Source organism: Zootermopsis nevadensis, unplaced genomic scaffold, assembly GCF_977971745.1.
Source record: "Zootermopsis nevadensis isolate Lab colony 2312 unplaced genomic scaffold, Znev_1.0 Znev_ptg000017l, whole genome shotgun sequence".
Lineage (NCBI taxonomy): Eukaryota > Metazoa > Arthropoda > Insecta > Blattodea > Termopsidae > Zootermopsis > Zootermopsis nevadensis.
Genome location: NW_028259149.1, coordinates 15,658,959 through 15,685,188, shown reverse-complemented (window position 1 = coordinate 15,685,188; position 26,230 = coordinate 15,658,959). Strand labels below are relative to the sequence as shown.

Sequence of the window (26,230 nt, the reverse complement as noted above, 5' to 3'; positions counted from 1 at the left end):
CTTTTCCTCCAAGTCCTCAAAGTCCGGTGTGTAGCATGCTGTTAAATAAAATTGTTTGTAATTAATTCGGACACGATATCCTAAATTATGGCTGGTGTTATGAAGTGTTAAGACAGGCATAAAACCCAATATGTAATAAAAGGCCCACTCGAATTTTTCATACCTAGTTTTAGACATGGTAAATTAAAAATAGTAAATACGTTCAAATGGACATATTATAAAAACAATTGAAGATAGCAGCGAGTCTGGCTGGTATTTGGCCGCCTCTGGCACGTTGAAAACCTAGTAAAAACTTTTGGTAGCATCACGAGTTTCTGAATTCGATCCGGCCAAAAGTTGTCACATTGCAACGTCCAGTTAGTGCGATGGACCTTCGGCGATTGTGTCATGAGTTTCACAGGTCAAAATGGTTCAAGTGAGTGGATAGCGATGACCTTGACCTCCTGGTGAGGGGCATCGTGTGTTCAAACTCCAGGCATTTACATCAATACATTCATTAGTATTTTATTGATATCGACATTAAAACTTATAAATATGCCAAGCGAAACATAAAATTTACACAGTAGAGAGTTGAGTATAATAAAATTGAAGGATTTCGTTTTAACCAAACAGCTAGACCTATAAGTTTAGGATAAAGATGGCCCATAATAAACATTTACAAATCTTTAACATTATGTCTGACACTTTAAGGTATTGTAAATTGAACGTAGCACAAATTATGGTCAGAAAAAGATGACTGTACTGTAATAGTTCCTAAGTTACCAGCCTCCGTCTATAGATAGACATTTGAAAGAAAGAAAGGCGTAATACGTGACATACGACAATTCTAATAAAGGAATATTACAATGTGTAAATGTGATTAACTTTAAATGATCTTAAAATATTGCTTTCATGATTTTTTATTAATATTCATATATGTAATTCAACAACATCATTAATACCATATATATGTTTAATTAATTAATGTCAAGGCCTGCATTAATTAATGGTCTAAGTGTATTTTCGAACACAGCTCGCAAAGCAGGGCTATTGACACGAAGATAAAGTGATATCAATGTATGTATAAATTCACATTGTCTTACACAACACGTCCATTAAACTCATTTCGAGAAAATCAGTGGTATAACCAGTATTAAGTGTGCTGTAAAAAAATCTCTTGTATTTCCATCATTTTTACCAAATGGTGAATTAAAAATGGTTCTGTGTACAGTTCGAAATGCTTCAAATAAAACACTTCTACTCAGAGTTATAATCACGAATAAAATAGGCAAGGTTTTACTCTCTGTATCCGTGACCCGCAACACTATTTCACCCGCGGCACACCCTAATTTATCTAAAACTTCTTGACGATGGTGAAGAGTCAATTGAATAAAAATTTACTTGGATATTATCCATCGTCTAGCAAATATAAAACGTAAAAACGACGTTTCGGAGATGGGACTCTATCTCCGTCTTCAGGTTCCTACACAGTTGGGCCCACTAGATAGAGCTAATCCCTATCTCCGGAGATAGAGTCCCATCTCCGAAACGTCGTTTTTACGTTTTATATTTGCTAGACGATGGATAATATCCAAATAAATTTTTATTCAATAAAACTTCTTATAAAAATTCGCGGCACACCGGTTGGGGAAAACTGCTCTAGATGGGAGTTCCTTTGCTTGCCTCAACATGCTGACATTGCAGTACCCGGACCAAACCGTGAGCTTTGCCTACGTCACTAGCTTGAAGAGTATAATTTAATTATTTACATATAGTTATTTATCGACGCTTTCAGTAACTCACACTAAAAAAACTTCGAACGAGAGATTGATGGTGAATAATGAATTGGAAGTAATGTAGAAGGAAGACGTCGTGACCTAATTTAAGGTTTTATCCCGGCACTTTCCTGGATGAGCTGATAAAAACAACGAAAAGCCTCAATCAGGACAGCCGGTCTCCGGGCTGAGATTGAGTGCAGAAGGGGAACATGTGTTACACACAATAAAGTCCTCTCTGGCATCAAGCCGTGTCACTTCTGGACAGGAGCCCAACTTTTCGGAGACCTCCAACGCCTCTACTTACAAAGGAATTATGTGATGGGACACCGCTGTGTGATGTAAATCATTTTCCTGATGATGGAGGCGTTGAAGATCTCCGAAATGTTGAGCTCCTGCACATAACTGACATGACTTTTTATCGAGTCTGTCGCCGTCAAATCTCTAAGTCCTGTTTGTATAAAACACTACGTAAAACTAAGGCATTCCCGACATAGGAAATGAGACAGTGATCTACGAAGTACTTTCGCTGAGAAATGCTTCCATCCTCTGCATTTTACTTCTAACGGACGTGGAACGCGTAGATTCGCCCCAACGACTATATACAAACAGGGTGAGGCTTCGAGTTAATTTGCTATTTCTTCTTGTCATCAAAATAGAATTTGTACATAATGAACAAAGGTGTGATGGCAGGAAGATGTGCAGTGGGCCTGACTGTTCCGCCTGGCTGAGGAAGTGGGGAGGAATGTGGCCTGAAGTTCGTGTGAAAGGGCAAGCTACCCACTGCCCCACTGCCTCACTATCACAGGTCAACTTTTACTACAACCGAATTAAAGCACACCTGTTAACCGCGAGTGTGATACAGGATCACAAAAGACAACCTTCATCGGCACAGTGGACTTTAAAAGGTTGGTTTTAAAACCGAGCGTCCCACAGCACGACCAACTCATCTATTCTTCCGAGGTTACCAAGGAACTGCATTCTTTTGAGCAGATCAGTCGATCTCTCCCCGGACCTTGTTCGTAAGAAGGGACAATGCTGGAACCCCCAGCAAATATGTGAACTGCGAGCGAAAATTCCACTTTCACCACTGGTTTTCGAAATAATCTGTTCCTCCTCTGTTACGCCATCCTCCTCACTCGATCTACCGGCAATCACCTTGCAGTTTACACGTGATCGAGTGACTGATAACGGTGAGACAATTTAATGTGTGCGATCTGACAAATCATCTTTCCCTCGAAATAGTGACATGATCGTACTGAAGAAGGGTAGCGAAGATTCCCAAAGCCGTGATAACGAAATTAGTCTTCTGATTTCAGATTCGGTGGGTCAGTAGCTGTAGGGTACGCCATATTGCCACATTGTATTCATAGGATTTCATGATAGTGTTACCGTGCACTGTAACGATGTTACGCTAATACAAAGCACCATTCCTTCATTCCTTCACTGTGAAGAACTTTGTTCATATTAAGCCTGATGTATTGTCTTCCGGATCGGCTGGTCGATCTTAACTCCGGCAGTGAAGGCCAACAGAGGTGGAAGACCTCCTCCATCAAATGGTAGGATGGAATTGTAATCTCCTGTCATCGTTCACGCAGAGGCCTATTCAGATACATTGGCCGCAACATTGGTGACCAGCTACGATGATTACGATATCACCATGAAATTAATTCGTACAGCCGTCGTGTTATTTTCTTAGACATAGACTAGTATCATGTCACGTACTTTTCAACGATATTTTCTTGACACAAAACTTGCGCGCAACAACCCAGAAGACAGAAATCTTCAGGTTTACAGAAGACGCTCAAAATGTCGACCACCTTTTCGAAGACGAACATCTCTGTTTCGGCGCGACTTTGCGAAATGTTTCTGGATCAGCGTTGGCAGAAGTCTGTTCAATACATTTTCAGTTCCCAAAGCTTAGTGCCTTATTCAAATAAACTCTTTCTTTCGGAATTCCCTAAAGAAAAATAATGTGCGAGGTAAGGTAGCCCTCACCAAAAAACTGTAAAATAAGCAGTTGCTGTCTTCGTAGCGTAGGCCGTCGTACCATCATGAAGAAACCAGCAAACCCTTTCATTTTCATACAACAGAAAAATTATTTGCGTCACATGATTCTTCATCTCCTAAAAAACTATTGGTCGCACAATTTGCCCTCTATACAAAGCGCACCACACGCCAGTCTTCACTGATTTCGATGCGAAGTAATGCAATCATCATCATCATCAAACAGTCGAGGTGTTAGGTCATATTGAGGCGTTCCGGTCTCGGAGTCTAAAATTCTCTTCTGTGGTCTTCCAGAATTCCTTCGCCCACATGGTGTGTAGTGTTGTAATAATTTGGTAAGTCTGCTTCTGCATTCTGTTAAGATGTTGAAGCCAAGTGTGTTTACATTTCAAAATGTTGTCTAAAATGGTTTCTATTTTTAACTCTTTTAAGTATGTCTTCGTTTCTTTTACAGTCCACCAAAGTGTACTTTGCAGTGCGTCTCATAAATTTCATCTCGGGCAGCTGCAATTCTTCTGTCTTCAATGTCAAGTGTTCGCTGCCATATTAAATTGTGGGTAGTACGAAAGTATTATATTATATTTTTATTCTAGTTTGCTTTTATAATTTTGATGGTTTAAAAATCATGTTGATAAGGCCCGTAAGTTTCAGAAATTCTGTCTTTTTGTGCTTCATATGACAGGGAACAACTGAGGTAATTAAAAGTATTTATTTGTTTAAAAAAACGACGATATAAACCTGAAGATGATGTCATAAAACATCGAAACATGTCGTACAATTAATAATAAGCGCCATAATAAATGTAACATCATACTACGATAAAAGCGCCATAATATAACATAATATAACTTATTGTAATATTTTATACTACAGATGTTATAGTGTTATATAAATTTTAACAACAACATTTTAAATACGTTTGTGTATAGACTGAGATAATAAATATATATTTAATAATTTTGTTTATTATTATTTTACTTATTGTTTGTTCTCGACAACAGAATGCCAGTGTCTTTGTCTTTTCTGTCGAGATCGTCATCCCGTATTTGTTTATCAAGCTATTCAGCTTATAAACTGATATTTGTAAATCTTTTTCTGAAGTTGAGATTTGTAAGTAATGTTCTCGAATGAAACACACTTCTGCTCGTGAATACATCACTTTCGCATGTGCTCAGATTTTGGGCAACTGGTGTGAGCAAGGAACTCTACACCAGGTTGACCTCAGCTAGAATGTCATGGGAGACGTTGGGAAGATCTGTTACACGGGGAGTTTGGCCGCTTCTGATATAATTTTCGTACCGTAATACGCGGTTGCTGCCAGGTAGCTTTTCAATACGTTCATCCTAATTTTATGACCTAAATCAGTCTGAATTTCTTATTATCCACGCAGACTTGCACTTTCTTCATTTTATCTCTTCCTTTCGTTCTTCGCCCGTCACAATGTCCTCCATCTTCTACTCCCAAAGCCTTTTTCTTTATCCTTCCAGTAGTCTATTATTAATTCACTGCGCGAATGTTTTGTCGACTGTTGAATTACGTTATCATTCGTCTGCTTTCCCTCTCAGATGAATTCAGTAAGAAAAAAGGACGACAAAAATAATTTTAAAAGATATTCAAGCAAACTACTGTATCTTCCGTTATAATCATGTTCTCCCTTTGAACTCCCTCCATAAGATGTGATTTATCATTGGTTTACGCTCTTTTCGAACCAGTGACTTTACGATTAAGGTAGGTTTGCGTTTGATTCATGCTCTGGTCTGGACATATTCAAGGTGTAAAGTGACAAATACATGTTAAAAGAACAGCCGAGCCGGTTCGTCAATCAGCATGCTGGAATGGGAAAGTGTTGTTGAAAAGATTATCCACATGCGCTAGAGTTAACAGACGCATTCGGTGAAGATTGAATACAGCTTTCAAGCAGATGTTTTCCCATGGAACTATAAATAAAATTCTTCTCGTGTGTGGCTCTAGAAAGGATCAGTTAGCTTCAGCTTCCTCAAGGGACTTCCCCCATGATTTCGCCAACATTATCAGAGTTCTATTATTAATGTCTCGCCATGGCTGAAGAAATTATCTGGAAGCTTAATAAGCAACAAACTGGGCTGTCGTATACTCTTCGAGTTGTTGAATCATCTGAGGGTGTCTATTTTCATTCATATTGCTTTAATAAATTTTGTCTGTATTGTATATCATCATCCCATCGATGGTCCCAGTATTATAATGATACAGACTATTATTTTGGTTGCTAAGAATCTCAACGTACACAATTAGAAAGAATCTGCGTCGAAAATTAGAAGAAGAATCGAATATTTTCCTGAACACAAACTCAAAATCTCTGTTCATACAATGTTACGAATGTTAAAACATTAAGAGTATTCCCGAATAACATAGCAAATAATTGTTAATAAAACAAACGTTATGACAAACTGTTAACAATTATACCAGCAATTCTGGTACTGTTACATGCGGACAGACGGGAATGTCAAATGTAATTTTGCAAAATTTAGTTTCGAACGAGCAAACACTAGCCCCAGAAACAAATTCGTTACCTTCGTAACTCCAAGACACTGGAACACTTCACAGCATCCCAGTCTCGTATGGCCTCTCAGATGGCAAACACATCCCAACACACGAAAAAGACCCTCGTACCTAATCTCTGTTCTGGACAAAAGTTCCTATGCCAATAGTCTACCGTCATTTCATAATACAGCGTCCTGAGTGCTCTACGTTTCGCTTCGTTTATGGGGCATTCAGGAACAAAAACTTTAACAGTTGTAGCTCTGTCAGTGCAGTGACTAGGCCATGGGGTTTCACGACTCCTTCAGCTTCAAATATTTTCTCTTCAATAAAACGTTGTCTGAGCTATCTTTGGCAGTCTGAGCATATAAACACAGCCTTCCAAATGGGGGTCCTGACTCTAAATTCTAATTTTAGGCGATGCGCCCTGTTCTTATAAATCAAGCTTTGGTGGCAGAATCGCGGTCGCATAACTACCACATCTGGTGCGAAGGAAATACCGCTGCCTAACTCAAGAAGAACGAAGCCACGGTGATAAAAAGAGAACAACTGGTGTGGAGAAAATACTATTTCTAAAATTTACTCTAAGTTTCTTTTTTGAAGTTTCGGGACTTTAATTTGCGTATAACAGCACGCAAAGTAATTTAACTTCAAACCCAACGACGGCCAACAAACACAGCGTGACAGGACTACGTGTTTTTGCCAACTACGAATTGTTTTTTCTACACAGCAATCAAATAACTGCAGTATCTTCTCTCTGTCTCTTTACAAAAACGGGGCTCTCGCAAATTGATAAGAGAAAAATATGTGAAGTATTTATAGTTAGCTACTTCGCGTGGTTCAATCATCCGCTTGCAAATGGCTGCTAGAATAAGCTAAACAAAATGGATGCCAGAGATTAAAATAACCAGAAGAGTCCATCGAATTCCAAACGGACATGGGATGTGTGGAGTAAATCGTACAAAACTAAACACATTCCTCCTTAGCAGCAGCGTCTTCGAGAGGAGCATAACTGTTGTCACAAACGAGGCTCTAGAGACCGAGTCACGCCATCGACAGAAATTTTTGAAAAATTGAGGAGACACGAAATTAGGCGACGAACAGAAAGCATGAGCAATGAACTCTGTAACAGGTCTGTTCAAAAACATTTCAATGTACAGATGTAGCATGATCTTCCAAATTGTGATCTGGATCATCAGAATAAGTAGTTCATTCTGCACATTCATATTATTGTATTCTGGGTTGTTATGTTGTAGTCTTGTGGTTGTACATCAAAATTCGAAGGAACGTGTTTCCTCCATATTTGGGTTTGGAGCAGACTCAGCAAACCCTAAATACGCTACAATTCAGAACTCACACAGCTGTAAAAATCCTGTAATCCTGGGGTCTCGGGTTCGATTCCCGGCGGTGCCCGAATTTATAACTTGTGTTGGGCAAGGCCGTGGTCTAGGCAACACGGAGTTTTCCTCCGGGGGCTTCCCCGGTTTCTCCGTGGCATCCCAACAATTACTCCATTCACACACAGAAGAAGGCAATGGCAAACCACTTCTGGATCATCTGCCAAGAACGTATATGAACAGGTCCCAGTCCGAGAAAAGGATGGAAGGATCCTGTTCATATGGACCTGTCGTCAGACAGAACACTAATAATAATAAAAAATAATAATACAAGTACTTGTGACAACCGAAAACCTGCCTGAAACCGACATTTCAAATTCTTCGTAAGATGGTGTTCGTTCTACCACGAGGCTCACTTCCAAACATTCTGCTACTCAGACTGAAACCGAGAATGCAGCTGAATACAGGTGTGCATTAGTTAGTTCTATATGAGCGAGTGATATAATTCGAACGGTATTCCTAATTATCAGAGCAGCTGCTCCAGCAAAGTAATCTGCATACACAAATACCTTAATGAACTCCACTTATAACACATGCGTGACAATAACAAAGAACATACCGTTAAACCAAGTCTTTTATCGATATTCAAATGAGTCACTGGAAAGGACAACGAAACACAACGTCGGGTGTATCGATTTCGATTAGTGTTTCATATTCAGGAAGAGACCGCTTCAAACTCCGACTGATTTATCACCCATCTTCAATTAGGGATTTAATAGTTTTCAGATCTACCAGTCGAATTCCGAGACATTGCCTGCAGATAGATTACGTTATAATTATTTGCTAAACGATGTACTTTAATATCCACGACGTTTCGGGGATTTAGCTCCATCCGGTGTCCATCTTAACTATGCTGATAGATTCTTCACTGCGACCAGCAGTGTGAATATGAACTTAGTTTCCAAAGTCTCCAGGCCAATTTCTGTTTCCATAATTAATTAATCTCTGGTGACTGAAGCAGAGAGTCTCAGAAACGTCATAAATAAATCCCATACCCACACACTCGATCGCTCGAGACGACTTCATCCCATCCAGTCTCCGTAAATGCGGTAAATTTTTACTGTCTTCATTTTCAAGATGTATTTTACCCTATGGTGTGATATTCACACAATTTCTCATTTACGGTAATATTTCACGTTATCTCTTGTGTCCTAATCAATAGCACAAAATTGGTACATCTTTACAATACGATGACCAGCCACTCCTGTATGGTTTACTAGAATGGTCTTTAGATGTCGTTAGAGTATAAAATTAAAACAAATATTTTAGTTCGTGCCTAAGAAACTTTAATAATTCTGTAACAAATACTAATTCGTTTGAAGGTTAAATAATAATATTAAAAAGTACTTCAAGAGAACGTTTAGAGCAGTGGTATTCAACCTGGGGTACGCGTACCCCCAGGGGTACGCGAAGACATCTTAGGGGGTACGTGAAATTTAAAAAAAAAAATATATATATATTATTTTATGATAAACACTGAATAATCAGTATTGAAATGTATTTAATTTATCTTAAATGTAGATTATATACTATGAATAACTTGAATTATACACCAACAACTTTGGGGGTACAAAGTTGAAGAGAAATTATATCTGGGGGTACGCGAACAAAAAAGGTTGAATACCACTGGTCTAGAGGATCAGGACAGGATTGAGGCTTAAGACAGGGTCCAAAGTAGACTTTCTGCGATGCTTACCGACTTCTGGGTTCCCTAATAAAAGAAGATTGAATAACTTATCATCTGTTTGAGAAAAACATTCTTCAACGGAAGAAATTAATTAACCCTTTTTGACACATTTACTAACGTAATAAACAAACAAATAATATTTTGTTAAACAATACAACACAATGGAAATGAAAATTTTCTAGTTTCTATAATTAAAATAAGGTTTCCAGTCTTTGCGCTTTAAAAGACTCGGTGGCAAACATTTTCTGAGAAATCATTGCTGTAAAAACTAAAATTGGACGGAGTAGTTCTGTGGGAAACGTTTATGTGTTTCGGGTCTAGTGCATTTCCTATTAACTCTGCAAAAGAGACTTTTCAAACTCGATGACAGAAGCACATGTTCCTTCCTTCCTTCCGACACGTTCATGCCCGTTCTATTTGTATCCTGACTGCCCGGAGTCACCAGACGCACGTGCTCCGGAACACTATACACGGAAACGTCGATTCGCGTTCCTCAATAATTCGACCGTTTATAATATCAACGTAATTCCACTCCTTGTCAATATCACGACAGACACTGCTTTATTATCAGCTGAGTCACCATTAAGGTGTTCTGCATACCTAATAATATGTAATTAGTATTTAAGGAATAATTAAAACTGAAAAAATTCAGGGCGTCTGGCAGGTACCTTCAAATAAAATTGTATATGATTGGTTATCCTGAGATTTTTTTATGGCGGAGGGTCGTCATATCTAGTTCATCCTTAAAATACAATTATTCTTCTCAAGTCTACGGCAAATAAAATGTTATTTATTTTAATGTGTCATGAGCGATGTTTTCGGTCATACTTACGGAACTTATTCATAAAATACTGCTTAAGAATTCGTGAAAGTTTTACGTGCTTCAATTCCGACAAGTCATTTCCGTTAACACAGCCATTGAGCAATCACCTCATCAGTGCATTTACAAGTCTTAACAATCACATGACATAATCATTATTAATACCGAGTGGTTGTAAGAACCCGATGCGATACTTTCTCGCATTGCGAAGCCGACTGATTGATTGATCCCTCCTGTACCACGGGTTACAACTTAGTACTTCGATGACACGACACATAAGAACGTTCCCCAACCCTACAGTTTCACGTCCGCGGAGGGCGATTTGAAAAATGTAGTGTCTTATCGCCCTACAACTGTCAGAAGATTTTGGTCTCTCCCGGCTGGAAGAATGCCTTAAAATACTTAAGACGACCCGTTCTTCAAGTGCCTAGGACAGCACAACATAGAAAAACATCCATGGCTTGAATGGGATTCGAACCCACGGTCCCAGTGACCAAGCGTCACAAGGCCCACGCCTCAGACCGCGTGGCCACTGAGACGGCACCTTAGAAATACGTCACAGTTACTTCAAATCAAGTCGTTACATGTCTACAGCTGATACAATATCGTTAAATAACCCAAGAATCGATTCTAAATTAAACATTATATTGAGAAAACCTACTTCATTACATAAATCCACAAACCAGACACCGTATAAAATTTGTATCTTTCGTCACAAAGTGCCTATTTATACTTAAATTTTGTCAGAAATACTTATTCATATTATCTTATGTTAACGTAAAGTTGGTTAGGGTTAATGATTTGTTCCTTGGAGAGTCAGGTTGTGATCCCTGACGAAGACCATGTGTCCGAAACATGTAGCTTCATAAATGAAATAAAATGTAATTAAATTCTAGAGATTGTTATACTGATCTGTTGTTTGAAGACGGCCAATAATAATATTACCTGATTTGCAACGTGTCGATATTTTTCATGTCTGTCATTTATTTATAAGTACATAATTTATATCCAAGACAAACGTCTTAAAACTGTCCTATCATAAAATAACTTCAAGATTAATGTTATGAGGTACTACATGAAGATTGAAAGAAATAAAGGCAATTTTATTTAAATTTTATGTTACGCAAATCAGTCCAGTCCGATATATATATATATATTTTATTTGTAGTGTTCTGTCTGACGACAGGTCCATATGAACAGGATCCTTCCATCCTTTTCTCGGACTGGGACCTGTTCATATACGTTCTTGGCAGATGATCCAGAAGTGGTTTGCCATTGCCTTCTTCTGTGTGTGAATGGAGTAATTGTTGGGATGCCACGGAGGAAAACTCCGTGTTGCCTAGACCACGGCCTTGCCCAACACAAGTTATAAATTCGGGCACCGCCGGGAATCGAACCCGAGACCCCAGGATTACAAGGCCAGCGTTATATATATATGGGTTTGCTCTCGGGACGAAAGAAAATGCAAGTCACTTGCATAAATATAGAAACAATTGGAACGATAAAATAAATCGATAACTGTCCGCACGGGGTAAAAGCTGATAGTCACTCAACTAATCAAGAAACTGCCTTATTAAGAAACCAAAATGGGCACTGCTGTGTTCACTTTCCTATCCTTAGCCACATGAATCCACTCCATCATACCTTATGAATTGTGCAGATTTCACGTAAAATTAAAATTATCATTCACTCATTAACCTAACCTAAAACATACAATCGATTCATTTAGTTGAATAATAAGCATACTGACACCGTGTACAAATCGCAATAATTATAACCAGTGGAAATGCAAAACGACATGGACTCAATTTTGAAAGCCATCTTTAGGGTCTCCGTAGCTGTTCACTTGCAGCTTCTTATAATTTGTATCGGAATGCAACAATGTCTATGACTGAACAACATGGAGGGTAGTCAGGGTTTTTCTTCCCTGTGTTGGAACCAAGGTCAGAACTAATAACCAGTTTTACGTACCAATGCTTCACCACGAATTACATACGAATTACCACAGAAAACTCTCAAATGTTAAATTAACAACTAATTTCGAGGGCCTTGTTACTAGAGTTCCCAGGCCGGATATCAATGATATATTCTGATGTAAACTATGGAGTAACTAGAATTTCACACACGAGAGACAATACACAATGATCGCACATCTGTTTTTACTCTTACTATAAACGTTGGTCCTTTCATGAACAAATCTTTCGCGGATTTGTCAGCGCTGACTCCGACCAAAGGCTGTTAAAATTTGGTAGTCTGATGTTTAAGTAAGTATTCAAGTATACCACACGCACCTTATAATGCATACAAGCTCTGGTTTGAATAACATTTACAAAACTTACGTTTGCTGGTTCCGTCAACTGTGGTGGGAGGCTTTGGAAGGCTCTCCGGCCTTCTTGTTGAACCTCTAGTGGGGGCAAGAGGGGTCAGGCTGGTGCCTTCATTGGGCTTAAATACTGCCCGAAAAGACGAACAACAATTGCCCATTCTAGAACCTGTTTTATCTCAGCTTATTTTGACTCTTTTTTTAAAAAAAATCTTCACAGAAACAAGTTTCGCGCCGAACTGTCAGACACACGCCGCTGGATTTAAACTAGACACCTAATCAACACCTCGCCTTCTCACAGACTGACTGTTCACTCGCTGGTAGTCGGTGCTTGATTGGCCTCTCACTGATTTTGGCTGAGATCGCACGTCCGCACAATTCCTCCGAAGACTCCAAGGAGAACGACACCAGAGCAGTCTAGTGGTGGTTTCTGAACTTATACATTTTTTTTTTCACGGTGAGTCCATCGCTGGAGATGGCACTCCCTAACCACATGACCTTGTTGCACACCAATAGGATATCTCCGTTAGCTCCAGTGAGCAGCTCTTAACGTATGCTTCACTGGAATTTTTACATAGCAGCCTACTCGCTGCAATTATGACGTAATCCAAACAGAATTATAATAACTGACTAACAGTAGTGAGGTTATTCGGGAGAAATGTGTCACTGATTCTTAGAACATTTGGAATCGCATTCATTGTGCGTTCTCTGCATGAAGTACATAAAATATAATCCATAACGGGCAATTCATATCCGTAATGTTTCATCTCCGAAGCTGATTAACGAGTTTACAAGAAGTTTGATATTGGGAGGTATAAATTAAATGTCGTCGGGAGATTATGATCTTGATTCGTGTGTATTCAAAAAAGACCTTCACTTTTCAAGAGGCTTAAACCCAGTGGGTCGTTGTAAAAAATACTATATCAGATGAAGATGCGAAAGATTTTGATAGGCCTCTGGTGAATTTTTCATAAAATACTATACAAAGCAAAAAGTTCGAGTGACCAAGTAAAAGTGAAATTATGTCTGCAATAACTAAAAATCAAGGCCGATGATATACGTAAAACAGCAGAGCGTATTTTCAAAATGTTGGTGTACACTTTTTTCTTCTCTTGTCCCAAGAATTCTTCCAAGTCACACAAGATCTTTCTCGTGTACAAGGGAATTATATTTAGATTTTAGAATGACGAATCAATTGATAGAACGCAATTCTTACCTTTCCATAAAAACAATTACGAAACAAATATTCAAACTGGGGGTGTAATAATCGAACGTTTAAATAATTAAATGCATCTTGGCTTCAATACAATTAATTAAAAAACGATAATGAATTAAATAATAGTCCCCATCCTTAGCCATACGAATCCAAACCATACCCTCAAATCATATTTCCCTGAGATCCATTTTAATATCATCCTTCCACCTACGCTTAAACATTCCGTGTGGTATCGACCTTTCAAGCTATACAAGCAAAATGTTCTGCGCTGTTCTCACCACACTTGTGCACGCTACATGCTCCGCCAATCTCATCCTCCTTGATTTATTGTTCTAAAAATTTTCGGTAAAAATACAAATTATAGAGACCCCTCACCAGGACAGTCCCCTGACACTTTGTCCCTCTTAGGTCCAGATATTCTCCTCAGCACTCTAATCTCAAAAAAAATCTCAATCTGTTATTCCTTTAACGTGAGAGATAAATGTCACGCCTATACAGAACAAAAGAAGGTTCTGAATGTCTTAACCTTTAGGTTTTTAGATAGCAGACGGGAAGACAAAGCATTCTGAATTGCATGATAGCAAGATTTTCCCGAATTCAATCAGATCTTCATTTCTCCCTGACTGTAATACCTCCTGTACCATTTGGGCTAGCACCTTAAAATTGGCCAAGATTACTTCAGCATTTTAGAACTCCGACACAACGATTTAATTTAAAAGTCTTAGCATTCTTGGACTGTTGTTTCTTTTGTCATGACGTAAGTTTCAGATACAAGCCTTCGAGGTTAAACTGTCTCTTCCTTAGTTTAATTGTTTACTAAACTTTCTTAATAGCACGAGTTATAAAACGCTAAATTTAAAAGTAACAGAAGAAACTAGGAAGAATTTTGAAGTAAAACTTAATTCAAGGAATATGCCTTGAGGAAATGAGAAACACCAGAACAAATCAGTCAAAATATCTGATCTCCGGTCTTACATCGACGCCTGGGCTTTCGAAGAGAGGTAACCAATCAACCGTACGGTAAGAGTCTTTGCTTAATTTGTAAGTTACACACTCTCATTTTATTTTGATACTTCATATTTTGATACTTGATATTTCAGCCCAAATTCTGACTGCATATTAATCTTTTAATTATTCGTGTTTTTTTTCCGTCTAATCACAATTGTACAGTAAAAAAGATGTACCAAATATGTAAATGATATTTTAATATCTTATGTATAAATTTTATTTATATACAATTGTGATTAGACGGGGGAAAAAAACACGAATAATTAAATTTTAATTCACAATATGACGCAATTATATTAACTTAATGCATATTAATCCTTCTACAAATACAGCTAAAGAGTGGGATGCTGATTAACTCAGCCGTGCATCATACAGTCGCCTGTCTGAAGGTTCTGAAGGGCAAAGAATAATGACAATTTAAACATGCAGACTGACACACCCGAAGAAGTAGCTTTCCCATTATTACTAGACTTCGAGCAAGGAGTGCGTAAATGCGATCGGTGTTAAAATCGGCGACATGAAGGTGTTTCCAGTTTTTGTTCCGGTGAAAAGAATGCATTTACATAGTTTCCTTATATGTAGAAATCACAATTAAGAGTGATATCATCATTCGTAAGCAGACGACTCATCAACATAGCAGACAGCTATTGACAAACTACGTGTGATAATTCGCTAATGAGTAAATATCCCCTCCACTTAGATGAATTATAACGACAGTACGAGTTAAAAAGATGGACAGATGGTAGAAGGTCACACACTGGGTTCGAGGATATCTGTATCGCCCTTCTCTGCCTTGCGATGGGAGCAGACTTCATCAATCGCCCTTTTGATCACAGAAATATCAACAACTTCTTAAAACATTCTTTATCTCATAATGAATTCTCAGACGAATCTGATCAAGAAACTCTCATCATGTGTTCCCAAGGGTCATCCGTAGCTTCATTATCACGTGAGCAAGAAGATAAGAATATAGAATATAACATGATATAACCTGTCTGAGCTGAATGTGTTCTCCGCGAGGGCTCTAGTGTCTTGTTTCCATCGGCACTTGGTTCCTGAGGGCAAGCCAAGCACTGACCTGTGGTACTATCGGTACGAATATCCCACCATAATCACCGGACTTCATGCAAAGGAAAAAAACACAAGTGGATTTGAAGACGCAACAGACGCTACGTTCCAACTCATCCTCCTCGAGTTTGTAATAATTACATGACATAATACATATCGTGCTGTTCTAGACGGACGTGACTAAAGTTTTAACGAGAATTCAATCTGGAACAGCAGCTGTCAACTGTAGGTAGTACGAAATCTGAAGAATAATTCCACAATCTAACATTGCAAATTATGTTGCAACATGGCTAGAAATAATTTAATGCATTTGTCGACATTTTCAGGTGGACATAGCTTTTGTGCCGACAGATTAAAAGAAGTTTCGATGCTTCGGGGCTACCAGCATGTCAGTCGCTTACATAACTGGTTGCCGCCTAGACGACCAAGGTTCGATTCCAGGAATTTTTTTTTTCGAAGTCACCGGCTCTAGGTCACACACCCGGACTTCAATACACAATTCACAGAGCAACATTTAACTCGGATTGGCGAATGAAATATTAATTTCGGAAACTCGGCTTCATTTAGTGCTGACGAGTTTAATTTGAGTGTTCTGGATGGCGTGGTTTTTAGGTACAATAGAAAATTTAACTGTGTCTGCTTCAAGAGGTTTGTTGCTATCACATTCGTGTATAGTAAATGCCCGCACATCCAGGGATTAGCTCTATCTAGTGGGCCCAACTGTGTAGGAACCTGAAGACGGAGATAGAGTCCCATCTCCGAAACGTCGTTTTACGTTTTATATTTACTAGACGATGGATAATATCCAAGAAAATTTTTATTCAATTGACTCTTCACCATCGTCAAGAAGTTTTAGATTTGATAAACTCTTTCAGCATTGCCATTGGACAAGATTCTGAAGCATTTCAAAACACATCATATCTTCCAAAGCTACGCACCTAAGACAAATTTTAATGTTGTGACATCTTCTTCTTGGATGTCAAACTAGCCGCTTTCCAGAAGATTTCCCCTCATAATTTTGCTCAAGTTACATGCCCATTCTTTTTGATTTGACTACTGTGACAGTAGGTAGAATTTTAGGTTCTGACGGCGGCAAGTACGAAGGTGATTAACTGCTTCTCGGATGTTGCATCGTGTAGTCTGGTATAAGTTTAACGACGGTTCAGAGGAACTTATTGCCTCCATCATCAGGGTGATGATCATGGTTAGCAAAGGTTCATAAACCACGAGATTTATCCACACCCCCTATAAAAAGTTTCTGAGATACAAATATATATTCCTGTATTATTAAATAAACCTACACAACTCACAGCAAAAATGACTAGGCTACAGGCTGAGTGGTTTAGCTTAATTTCCAGCAGACAGGACAGAATTTATCTTTGACACTACGTACATACTGACTCTGGGGCCGTCTCAGAATCGTATACAATAAGTATGGAGTGGTGGGCTGACCACTTCCGGTGTGCAAAGTTTCCGGAGTATGAAGATGACTTCTTTGCTCAATTACTACCAATGGAGCTTTCGCCAAGTGTTATGAGTGACATTAATCAGGAAGTAATAAGATGTGTGAGAGAGAAAAAGAAATGCGCACAAAATTGTGGTCAAAAATTCCGAAGGGAAAAACTACTTCAGACGGAAGGATACTCCTTAACGGATGTTAAAGAAATAAGATATGACGATGCGGTCCGAATTCCAATAGCTCAGTACCAAGACCACTGGGGGGCTCTTGTTAATATGGCAAAGAACCGTCCGGAGAACGTGCTGTGTAGCTGAGCGACTGTTAGCTTCTCATTGAAGCCTCTGCTTCTTGTAGTTTTAATTATATTGAGATGTACAACTAGCCTATTCTTCCTATACTTCTACACAGAACATTTCTCAGGTTAGGGAAACTTTACCTTTCCTCGAAGATGGCTGTCTTGACCGACGTTTCACATAAACTTATTGCCTCCATCAACAGGGCGATGATTAAAATGTTAAAAACAGAATTTAAAGAGGGTTGTTCGTGGTATCTGAAGATTTGTATTTCTTTCCATCAATATCAAGCAAAGAGGACACGAAAGAACTCTTTTGGGGTAGCTGGTGTGCACTATATGAGGAGGAAATTATGGATTCCCTTTCCCATTCGCATTGGTCGAAGTGGAAATGTATGCCTACAAATAATTCGTCCATTTTACGCAGCTCTGCATTTCATCTAAAGGTCACGTCATGCTGTCGTATCTAGGGTCACGAAACTGTAGTGTACTGAACAAACAATTCCTGGAAACAAACAAGTACGATTTATTCGTGTTGATTTGTTTTTCATCAAAGATTATTGAGTGCTACAGGGGGCATATTTAATCAGATTGATTAGTACAGTACAGTACATACTGAATTTTACGTTCATTTTATGAATGTAGATGATTCGCACATAATGAAGAATTAATTTCCATCTGTACAGTACATCAATGGTTATCAAACCTTTCCAGACCCGGAGTCGATTTCGCCCTTTGTACGCACTCGGGGACCAACTGATCATAAATGAGGACAACTTACAAATTTTTCATGGCGATTTATAATAAAATGCTACCTAACCTAAAACTGCGCTGAGAAGGCAACTGTTCTGTAAGCAGACTTTATCAGGCAAAGACCAAGTGTCGGTAAGTTCCAGAAGGAAGTTTAAAACCAAAAATAGCCAAAATAGGACCAGGAGTTTATGGCAACTGGAGTACTTGGTGCTGCAGTGGGCGAAGAATAACTCTGAGCTTTAGCTCCGTCACAGAAAGATATGAAATTAAGATTTGGAAGCGCAGAGTGTAAGAAGGCAAAACTTCTGTCTGAGTATGTCCACTGAAATTTAAAACATCTATTCTCCTTTTAATTTTGTCTCAACTGCTGGGATTTTCCTACACTGAAACTTAATAATTTCACATCTGAGAGTGTACAAGGAAATATTGGGTTATCTCCCCACATGTTCAAGATCTTCGTTGTCTTCCCCTCCCTCCCACGTGTCATCCAGGCTCGGATTTATCTTGCGTCTAATGCGCCTTAATCTAAGGAGGCCCTGACTTAGGGTGACCAAAAGGCCCACGTCTGAGGAACTCTATGAGATCTGGGGCCTGTACGGAGGCCTTGAATATGACTAACAATAACAGAGCTCATTGTCACAGTCTCCATTTATATCCTGCCATAATGTGAGGTACGATGGTCCTGGCGGATTACGTGAACGAGGATACACGAAAGATCATGCAAATATTGACAGTGAAAGAATCGGTTAGGGCTTCAGCCCATCTACAATGTGCAATCGTAACTTTAAACAGGTTAAAAATTAGTAAAAGAACTTTCTTCAACAAAATCAATCATTACTGAGATATGTCACTACGTCTAGCAGTGTTTCGTTTTCGAGCTAGCAGGTCTAATTTGATTTCTTCAGAAAGTTCAACAGTTGCTCAAGGAGAAGTAGTAACCTAATGTACGAAGCTTAAATAATCAAACAGCATCATATTTTTCAGAAGGGAGCCTGTACAGTATCTATACTTAACAGGCGAGTTAAGCTTATGGGATTATATACAAATTACACGCGCAAACAAACATAAAATGATATAAAATTTGTTTACTTCGAGATAATCCATACCATTACAACTCTTTACCGAACTAAATTATGACCACGATAAACCCTTTCAACAAACATACATTAAATTCACGTGTAATTAACTATTAACAGTTGATACATTTTCAAATTTAAGAGAAGTAAAATACAAAATACTGAATAAACAAACAAACAATACCCAGGCTTTGCTGTTCATTGTTATTATACAAACTAAACTTACTTATGATACTGGGAACGACCCGTTCTTCAGTGCCCTGAGCATCTGCGGGTCCCAACGTTTCGTTGGCTTGATCTATTAGACAGTTGATAGGACTCCTTGGATGAGTGATCAGCCTGTCGCAAGGCCTCTACATGTACACAGGAGAGCACAACACAGAAACACGCGGACAAACATCCATGGCTTGAGTGGGATTCGAACCCGTGGTCCCAGTTACCAAGCGACACAAGGCCCAAGCCTCCAGTCCACGAGGCCACTTTGACAGCTACACACACTAAAAGACAAACTAAATACGCTCAAAGGCTTAAAACCTGTTTAATTCATGCTTCAAAGTCGTGTTGGGACAGAACACTGCTTTAGTAGACTTAAATAAAATCTGACGCAATAAGAAATCAATCATTGCTTTACTTTTTTAATTGCGATCTCCTGATGAAGTAATTGATCTATTTCGTGTGGAATGATCTATTAACCTTGCGTAAATAACACCAAGAAACTACTGAAAAAGTATGTGTTGTAGTTAATCACGGAATTAATGCTCCGCTAAATGGTTATCCAAGGTAAAAAAACCTCATTTAAGTAATTTCTGAGGGTATTTCTTGAGATAAAGTCAAGATACGTAGTTAAGATGCTATATAAAATGGCACAGTTTCCTAACGTAAACTTAAATTAAAACATTTAAATATTTTTCGTAAACTTCTCCAATATCGAATTTAATCGGAATAAATTAAATAAAAATTTCCTTGGATATTATCCATCGTCTAGTAAATATAAAACGTAAAACTACGTTTCGGAGATGGGACTCTATCTCCGTCTTCAGGTTCCTACACAGTTGGGCCCACTAGATAGAGCTAATCCCTATATCCAAAACGTCGTTTTACGTTTTATATTTACTAGACGATGGATAATATCCAAGAAAATTTTTATTCAATTGACTCTTCACCATCGTCAAGAAGTTTTAGATTTGTTAATCGGAATAAGTTTATTCGTTCTCAAGTTCTCATGCCTACGGACAGACAAACAGTCGAAACTCCAGAGGACTGCAAACACGCCTAAAAAGGCTCTAGTCAATAAACTGATGTGCCTACTTATATTATAATATAGATCTGATGAAGCTGTGAAAATCTTCATGTAAAACATTTTTCGGTATCGTGTAGCTGCTTTCAACTAGGGACGGATACAGTACGAAATATGTAGCCATTGTGAGGATCTGTGCAGACCAGTGAGGTAAACCCTTCACCTTTCCAGTTTAGTCAGACTACCAGGAGATGGATTAAATGGATAATAAGTCACTTAGGTAAGAGTGCTTCATAATAATTAAAATGAAGCAGACTTAAAAAAGAACTTGACCTCATATGCGATGGGAGGTTAAGAGGCTACTTCAAGTGAATGAGGACGAACCGCGTTTGTATTTCAAAGGGTTTAGGAGGCAGATCCAGACGACTTATCTGTAACAATTTGGGGCAAAGGAGGAGAGTCGGTGCAGAAATGAAAAGATGCAAAACGAGAAAGTGCCATTGCCTACTTACACCCTACACGTGTTGCTCGTAATCTAACTTAAGCATTTTACCACTTCAGAGAACCAGTCAAACGTAATAGGTTACTTATATTTCTTTGATAAATTATGTATCCTTGTGTTTATGATCCACATCATGAATCAGAATTTTAATATTGCAAACGTGCACCCCACTGTTATTGAAAAGTACGTAATTTCAGTTGTTTGTCTTTCTTCTATTTATTCTTTCTTTCCTTTCTACAGCAGTTCATTCACGTTTTCTGTACATGTGAACGGTTGAAACTTTACTCCTTCCATTTTAAAATATAATAGTTCCTTCAAGATAAATTCTAGAAAGAACAGTAGGAACTGTATGAACATTTCAGAGTCCTACTTTCAGCCTTAAGTATTCCTTCCGTTTCGGCCTTAAACAGTTTCCGTTTATTTTAGGTTAAGTTACACCGGATCTGACTTTATATACTACGAACAAGAGACATTTTCCGATACAGTGCGGTTTAATACATTATCCAATGCTTTTCCATAATTAATAAATACCGTGTTCCGGGCTTCTATATCAAATGTTTGCCTCTATTCAATTAATTATTGAACTGTTATTTTGTTTCTCTGATATCACTGCTTCAACAAAACAGATTCATAACACCGCCATGTTTGTAACTGTTAACTTGTGAAAAAGGTTTCGTACAGAACATGTTTGACGTTGAATGCGTGTCGAAGATCTGCCGTCAGATCTGATGTTCACGTGATAATGTTTGCTTTACTCACTCTCCATTCATTAACTGCAAATGGCCGCCGCGTTGTCATTAATAATAGCAAGGAATTATTAAGCTACAAATATGGACATAACCTCTAATGGGTGTGTTACAGTCTCATTATAATCTGTCAATTTCTTCAAAGATTGTTTTGGAATGGAAAATATTGGAATATAATTCTAGTAAAAACAAGTAAAAATCACATACATACCAGGGACTTTACAGAACCCTCCTCTGTGGTACCTTCTGTATATCTTCCGCATGGCTCTGACCAACGTTAATCGAGGTTTCGATAGCAATAATCACAGTTCACAACGAACTGATTCCCACTTCAGACGGTTTTGCTTCACTAACGCAGCACACTTCGCCCTGCCCTTCTCACCTGGTTCCAGTGAAGTGTGTGGTGACGCTCTAACAGCACAGACGCTTTGTTCCTGTTACCCCCCCCCCCACCCTCCAACCCGTTCCCACATCCAGACTCTCCTGTCGATACATAACACTTCAAAGACAAGCCTACTGTGAGGTAAATATAGATTCATTTTTCACACACAGAGACACAAATCTTGTCGGAGCGAACGACACCCAAAGGCCAAGACCAGTAACCGAGAGATTTTGGGCCTGTCGAGTACTGTGGTTTTGAATTCACTTGGAACCTGAACCTGTGTCTTCATTTAACATTGTTGTCCTTAAATCATAAAAATATTTCTGCAGGGCCGGGTTCGAATCTCAGACAGGATTCCGACTACATTTATTAAAACTTCTCGTAGTTGTCATTTGTTACTTTATAGTCTATCATGCTGGCATTTCACCTTAAAATAGGCCACAATCCAATTGATATGCAAATATACTGGATAGTGTCCACTGTGTGAAAAAAAATTTCGTACACGACGTTTCGGGGAGCTTGAACTAAAACCCGTCTTCAGGTGACTGACATTAATTATGCTGGTAATTTTTCCTTCTGATAATTATCAGTTTGCTTGATTATAATCAGAGCGTGGAGAGATTTCATGAGGGATGCAACTTGCAAACATTAACAAGCCACGTCAGTTGTCAGGGATTTTTATGCACAAATGCATACCAATGAGGTCATTTGCCCGTCAGTTCCATTTATCACCGAAACTACTAGTGCACGTATTTGGATTGAATTCGGTGTTGAAATCTACATTGAATTTATTAAGTCAGTTTAATTTTTGTTCAGGTGGTCCTACATACAGATTACTCTACTCGAAGGTGAAACTCGTCGTACAGAAATATGTACATAGGGTATAATAGGATATACGCCTTATTAAGTGTTGATGACTTATTACACTACTTTAATACGCCCACTATTCCACTAATTATACGTGTTCATTTTTGTGTCTAATTGCATGTGTCGGCCAAATGAGGCCACCGTCAGTTTCGACGTACGTCATTGCACAGGCACCAGGCTCTAATTTTTCATTTTCCGTTTGTCCAACAACAACAATAACATTAATTATAATAATAATAATAATAACTGTCGTAAAATATATAATATATAGTCATATCTAACAATAAAATTATATAATACAAGTAGCACTTGCTAAAAATAATATGGATCCCGGAAATACGTAGCTGCTGTCCTATGTACCTTAGGGACAAGGTCTGTCTCGAGTACATAGAAGTACATACCCCATAAAGTGTTGAATATTTAATGGGATAATAATAATAATAATAATAATAATTTAAAATTTAGTGGCTAAAATACATTGTAAAAGGTTTTAAAGTTCAAAACTCACTACTTTTTACAACTGATAGCTTAACTTTACGAGTGTTTCTTTGGTGTGTGTGCATCCTGTAGTGTACAGTTACAAATGTGTACCAAAAGGAACAGTACGAACGTAGTGGTCGAATGGTTGACACTCCTGCTTCGTATTCTAGAGGTCCCGGATTCAAATCTCGGCCCGGAGACAGACCGTTCTGACTGGGGGGGGGGGGGGGGTTCGTGGTTTTCCTCAGTCCCTCAGGAAACCGCTGGAATAATGCCATAAATAAGGCAGCGACCGCTTACCCCCAACATCCTTTTCCAATTCATTATTCACTACAATCCCCTCTTTCGACGTTAGTAGTCTGAGCTAATGAAAGAACAGTCGTGAAATAAATAAACCAAAAATAAATACTTGTAATGGTGGAGTGGAGTGTTTTTTTTTTTCGTAGGGACTTCATAATTTATATTATTTGGACGAACTTCGGTTTCAGAATTTTAAAATCTGTATTTTATTTGACAATTTTTTCGATATGGTGACTATACCGTCAGGAAATTTTCTAACTTTCATGCAGTGATATATCTGCAGATGCTATTAGCTTTGATACAGTTTATTTACACTTGAAATAATTTAAAACAATGCCAGTGTGACACAAAAAATCGTTTATTTCCGCTGCATTTTCTCTCCTCCCCCCCCCCCCCCCCCCCCGATAAACCAATGTTCGGATCTTCCTGGGTTTTGGATGATTTATACTCAAACTTCTAGCAACCGACCGAGATATTTAAACTCCGGTCTAGACCAGGACTTCTGAAAATAGTAAACTAGTGCACGTGTGTTATTTTGGTTTGAACATAGTGACCCAATTTTAATTCTATGGGTGGTCTTCAATGCTTTAGTTAATATAACGATACGCCACCGAGTACCACCTTAATGAAGCATCGTGATAGTCTTTAACCCTTTGAAGCCGAAGATCGTCTGAATATTATTTATAAATTCAGTCCGTACCGCGAAGAAAACACTACACCTCACCATTACGAAAATCAGCTGGTTAACCCTTTGAAGCCGAAGCTCGTCTTCATAATATTTACGAATCCAGACCGTACCGCGAAGAAAACACTTCACCTCACCATTAGAAGTCGAATCAGGCGGTACGACATAAGATTTAACAAAAGAACATCCCGGTCAAAGCCTTAATACAGACACTACAGCGAGGAGACTTAGAACAACGGACATCTGCAGGGTCTGCGCTATTTCACACACAGACCGGAAATTGGACGTCATCGCACCATTTTGAAATTGTAACACGTATCAGGGTTATCGACAAAGCACTGCATAACAAGTTTCCAAAGACTTCAGTTTTGATAGGAGCCAAAGTAGGAATCTCCTTTTAAATTGTCTCAAGGACACACCGTGAAGGAACAGTGACATTTAACATTCTGAAGAAATTCAGACGTGGGAGCAGAACGGAATGACCTGCCACTACAGGAATGTGGAAGAGGGCATTATTATACAAGACACATAGGAATTTGATGTTATGTATAATGTCTCGGATCAGTAACCTTTTTTTTATTTGTCACTTTAAACTAAAAATTGTGATTAAATGGTTGGAATTCCATCTTCACGGCCTATTTCTCTCCTACCAATTTTAGTAACACTCCTAAGTTCTCTTTTAATTTGATACATATAAACCGAAATTGCTTGCTGCGTGCTACATGTGCAACCATCTCATTTGTCAATCCCAAATCTTTCACGATAAAGTATTTATGGTCCGTATTCTTTGCAAATTGACAGTATCTTAACAGTACAGTAATTAACTTGAAATAAAGATAATTAAGTTTTAGTTTTGAAGACAGAAATCTTCATCGCCCTGATGACGGAGGCAGTATGACCTCTGAAACGTTGGTAAACATCGACCAGACTACACAGCGCAACAACCCAGAAGACGGAAATCTTCATACTCATCGCCCTGATGACGGAGGCAGTATGACCTCCGAAACGTTGGTTAACATCGACCAGACTACACAGCGCAACAACCCAGAAGACAGAAATCTTCATACTCTGATGACGGAGGCAGTATGACCTCTGAAACGTTGGTAAACATCTACCAGACTACACGGCGCAACAACCCAGAAGACAGAAATCTTCATACTCATCGCCCTGATGACGGAGGCAGTATGACCTCTGAAACGTTGGTTAACATCGACCAGACTACACAGCGCAACAACCCAGAAGACAGAAATCTTCATACTCACCGCCCTGATGACGGAGGCAGTATGACCTCCGAAACGTTGGTAAACATCGACCAGACTACACAGCGCAACAACCCAGAAGACAGAAATCTTCATACTCATCGCCCTGATGACGGAGGCAGTATGACCTCTGAAACGTTGGTAAACATCGACCAGACTACACAGCGCAACAACCCAGAAGACAGAAATCTTCATACTCACCGCCCTGATGATGGAGGCAGTGTGACCTCTGAAACGTTGGTAAACATCGACCAGACTACACAGCGCAACAACCCAGAAGACAGAAATCTTCATACTCACCGCCCTGATGATGGAGGCAGTATGACCTCTGAAACGTTGGTTAACATCGACCAGACTACACAGCGCAACAACCCAGAAGACAGAAATCTTCATAC

The 26,230-nt window shown here is 38.8% G+C and overlaps 1 protein-coding gene across 2 annotated transcripts in view; it reads right to left on the bottom strand.

Moving 5' to 3' along the window:
- Positions 1-22,226, bottom strand: part of Tg (Transglutaminase) — a 69,343-nt gene extending 47,117 nt beyond the window's left edge. Inside the window, exon 1 of one of the 2 annotated variants that reach the window (XM_087350621.1) lies at positions 22,074-22,226. In XM_087350621.1, coding sequence (XP_087206747.1) covers positions 22,074-22,125 — 52 coding nt within the window. In that variant the 5' untranslated portion in view covers positions 22,126-22,226. Of the gene's footprint in view, positions 1-12,521; positions 12,898-22,073 lie in introns of those variants that run through there. The other variant, XM_087350620.1, reaches the window with a different exon arrangement.
- Positions 22,227-26,230: the final 4,004 nt, after the last annotated feature.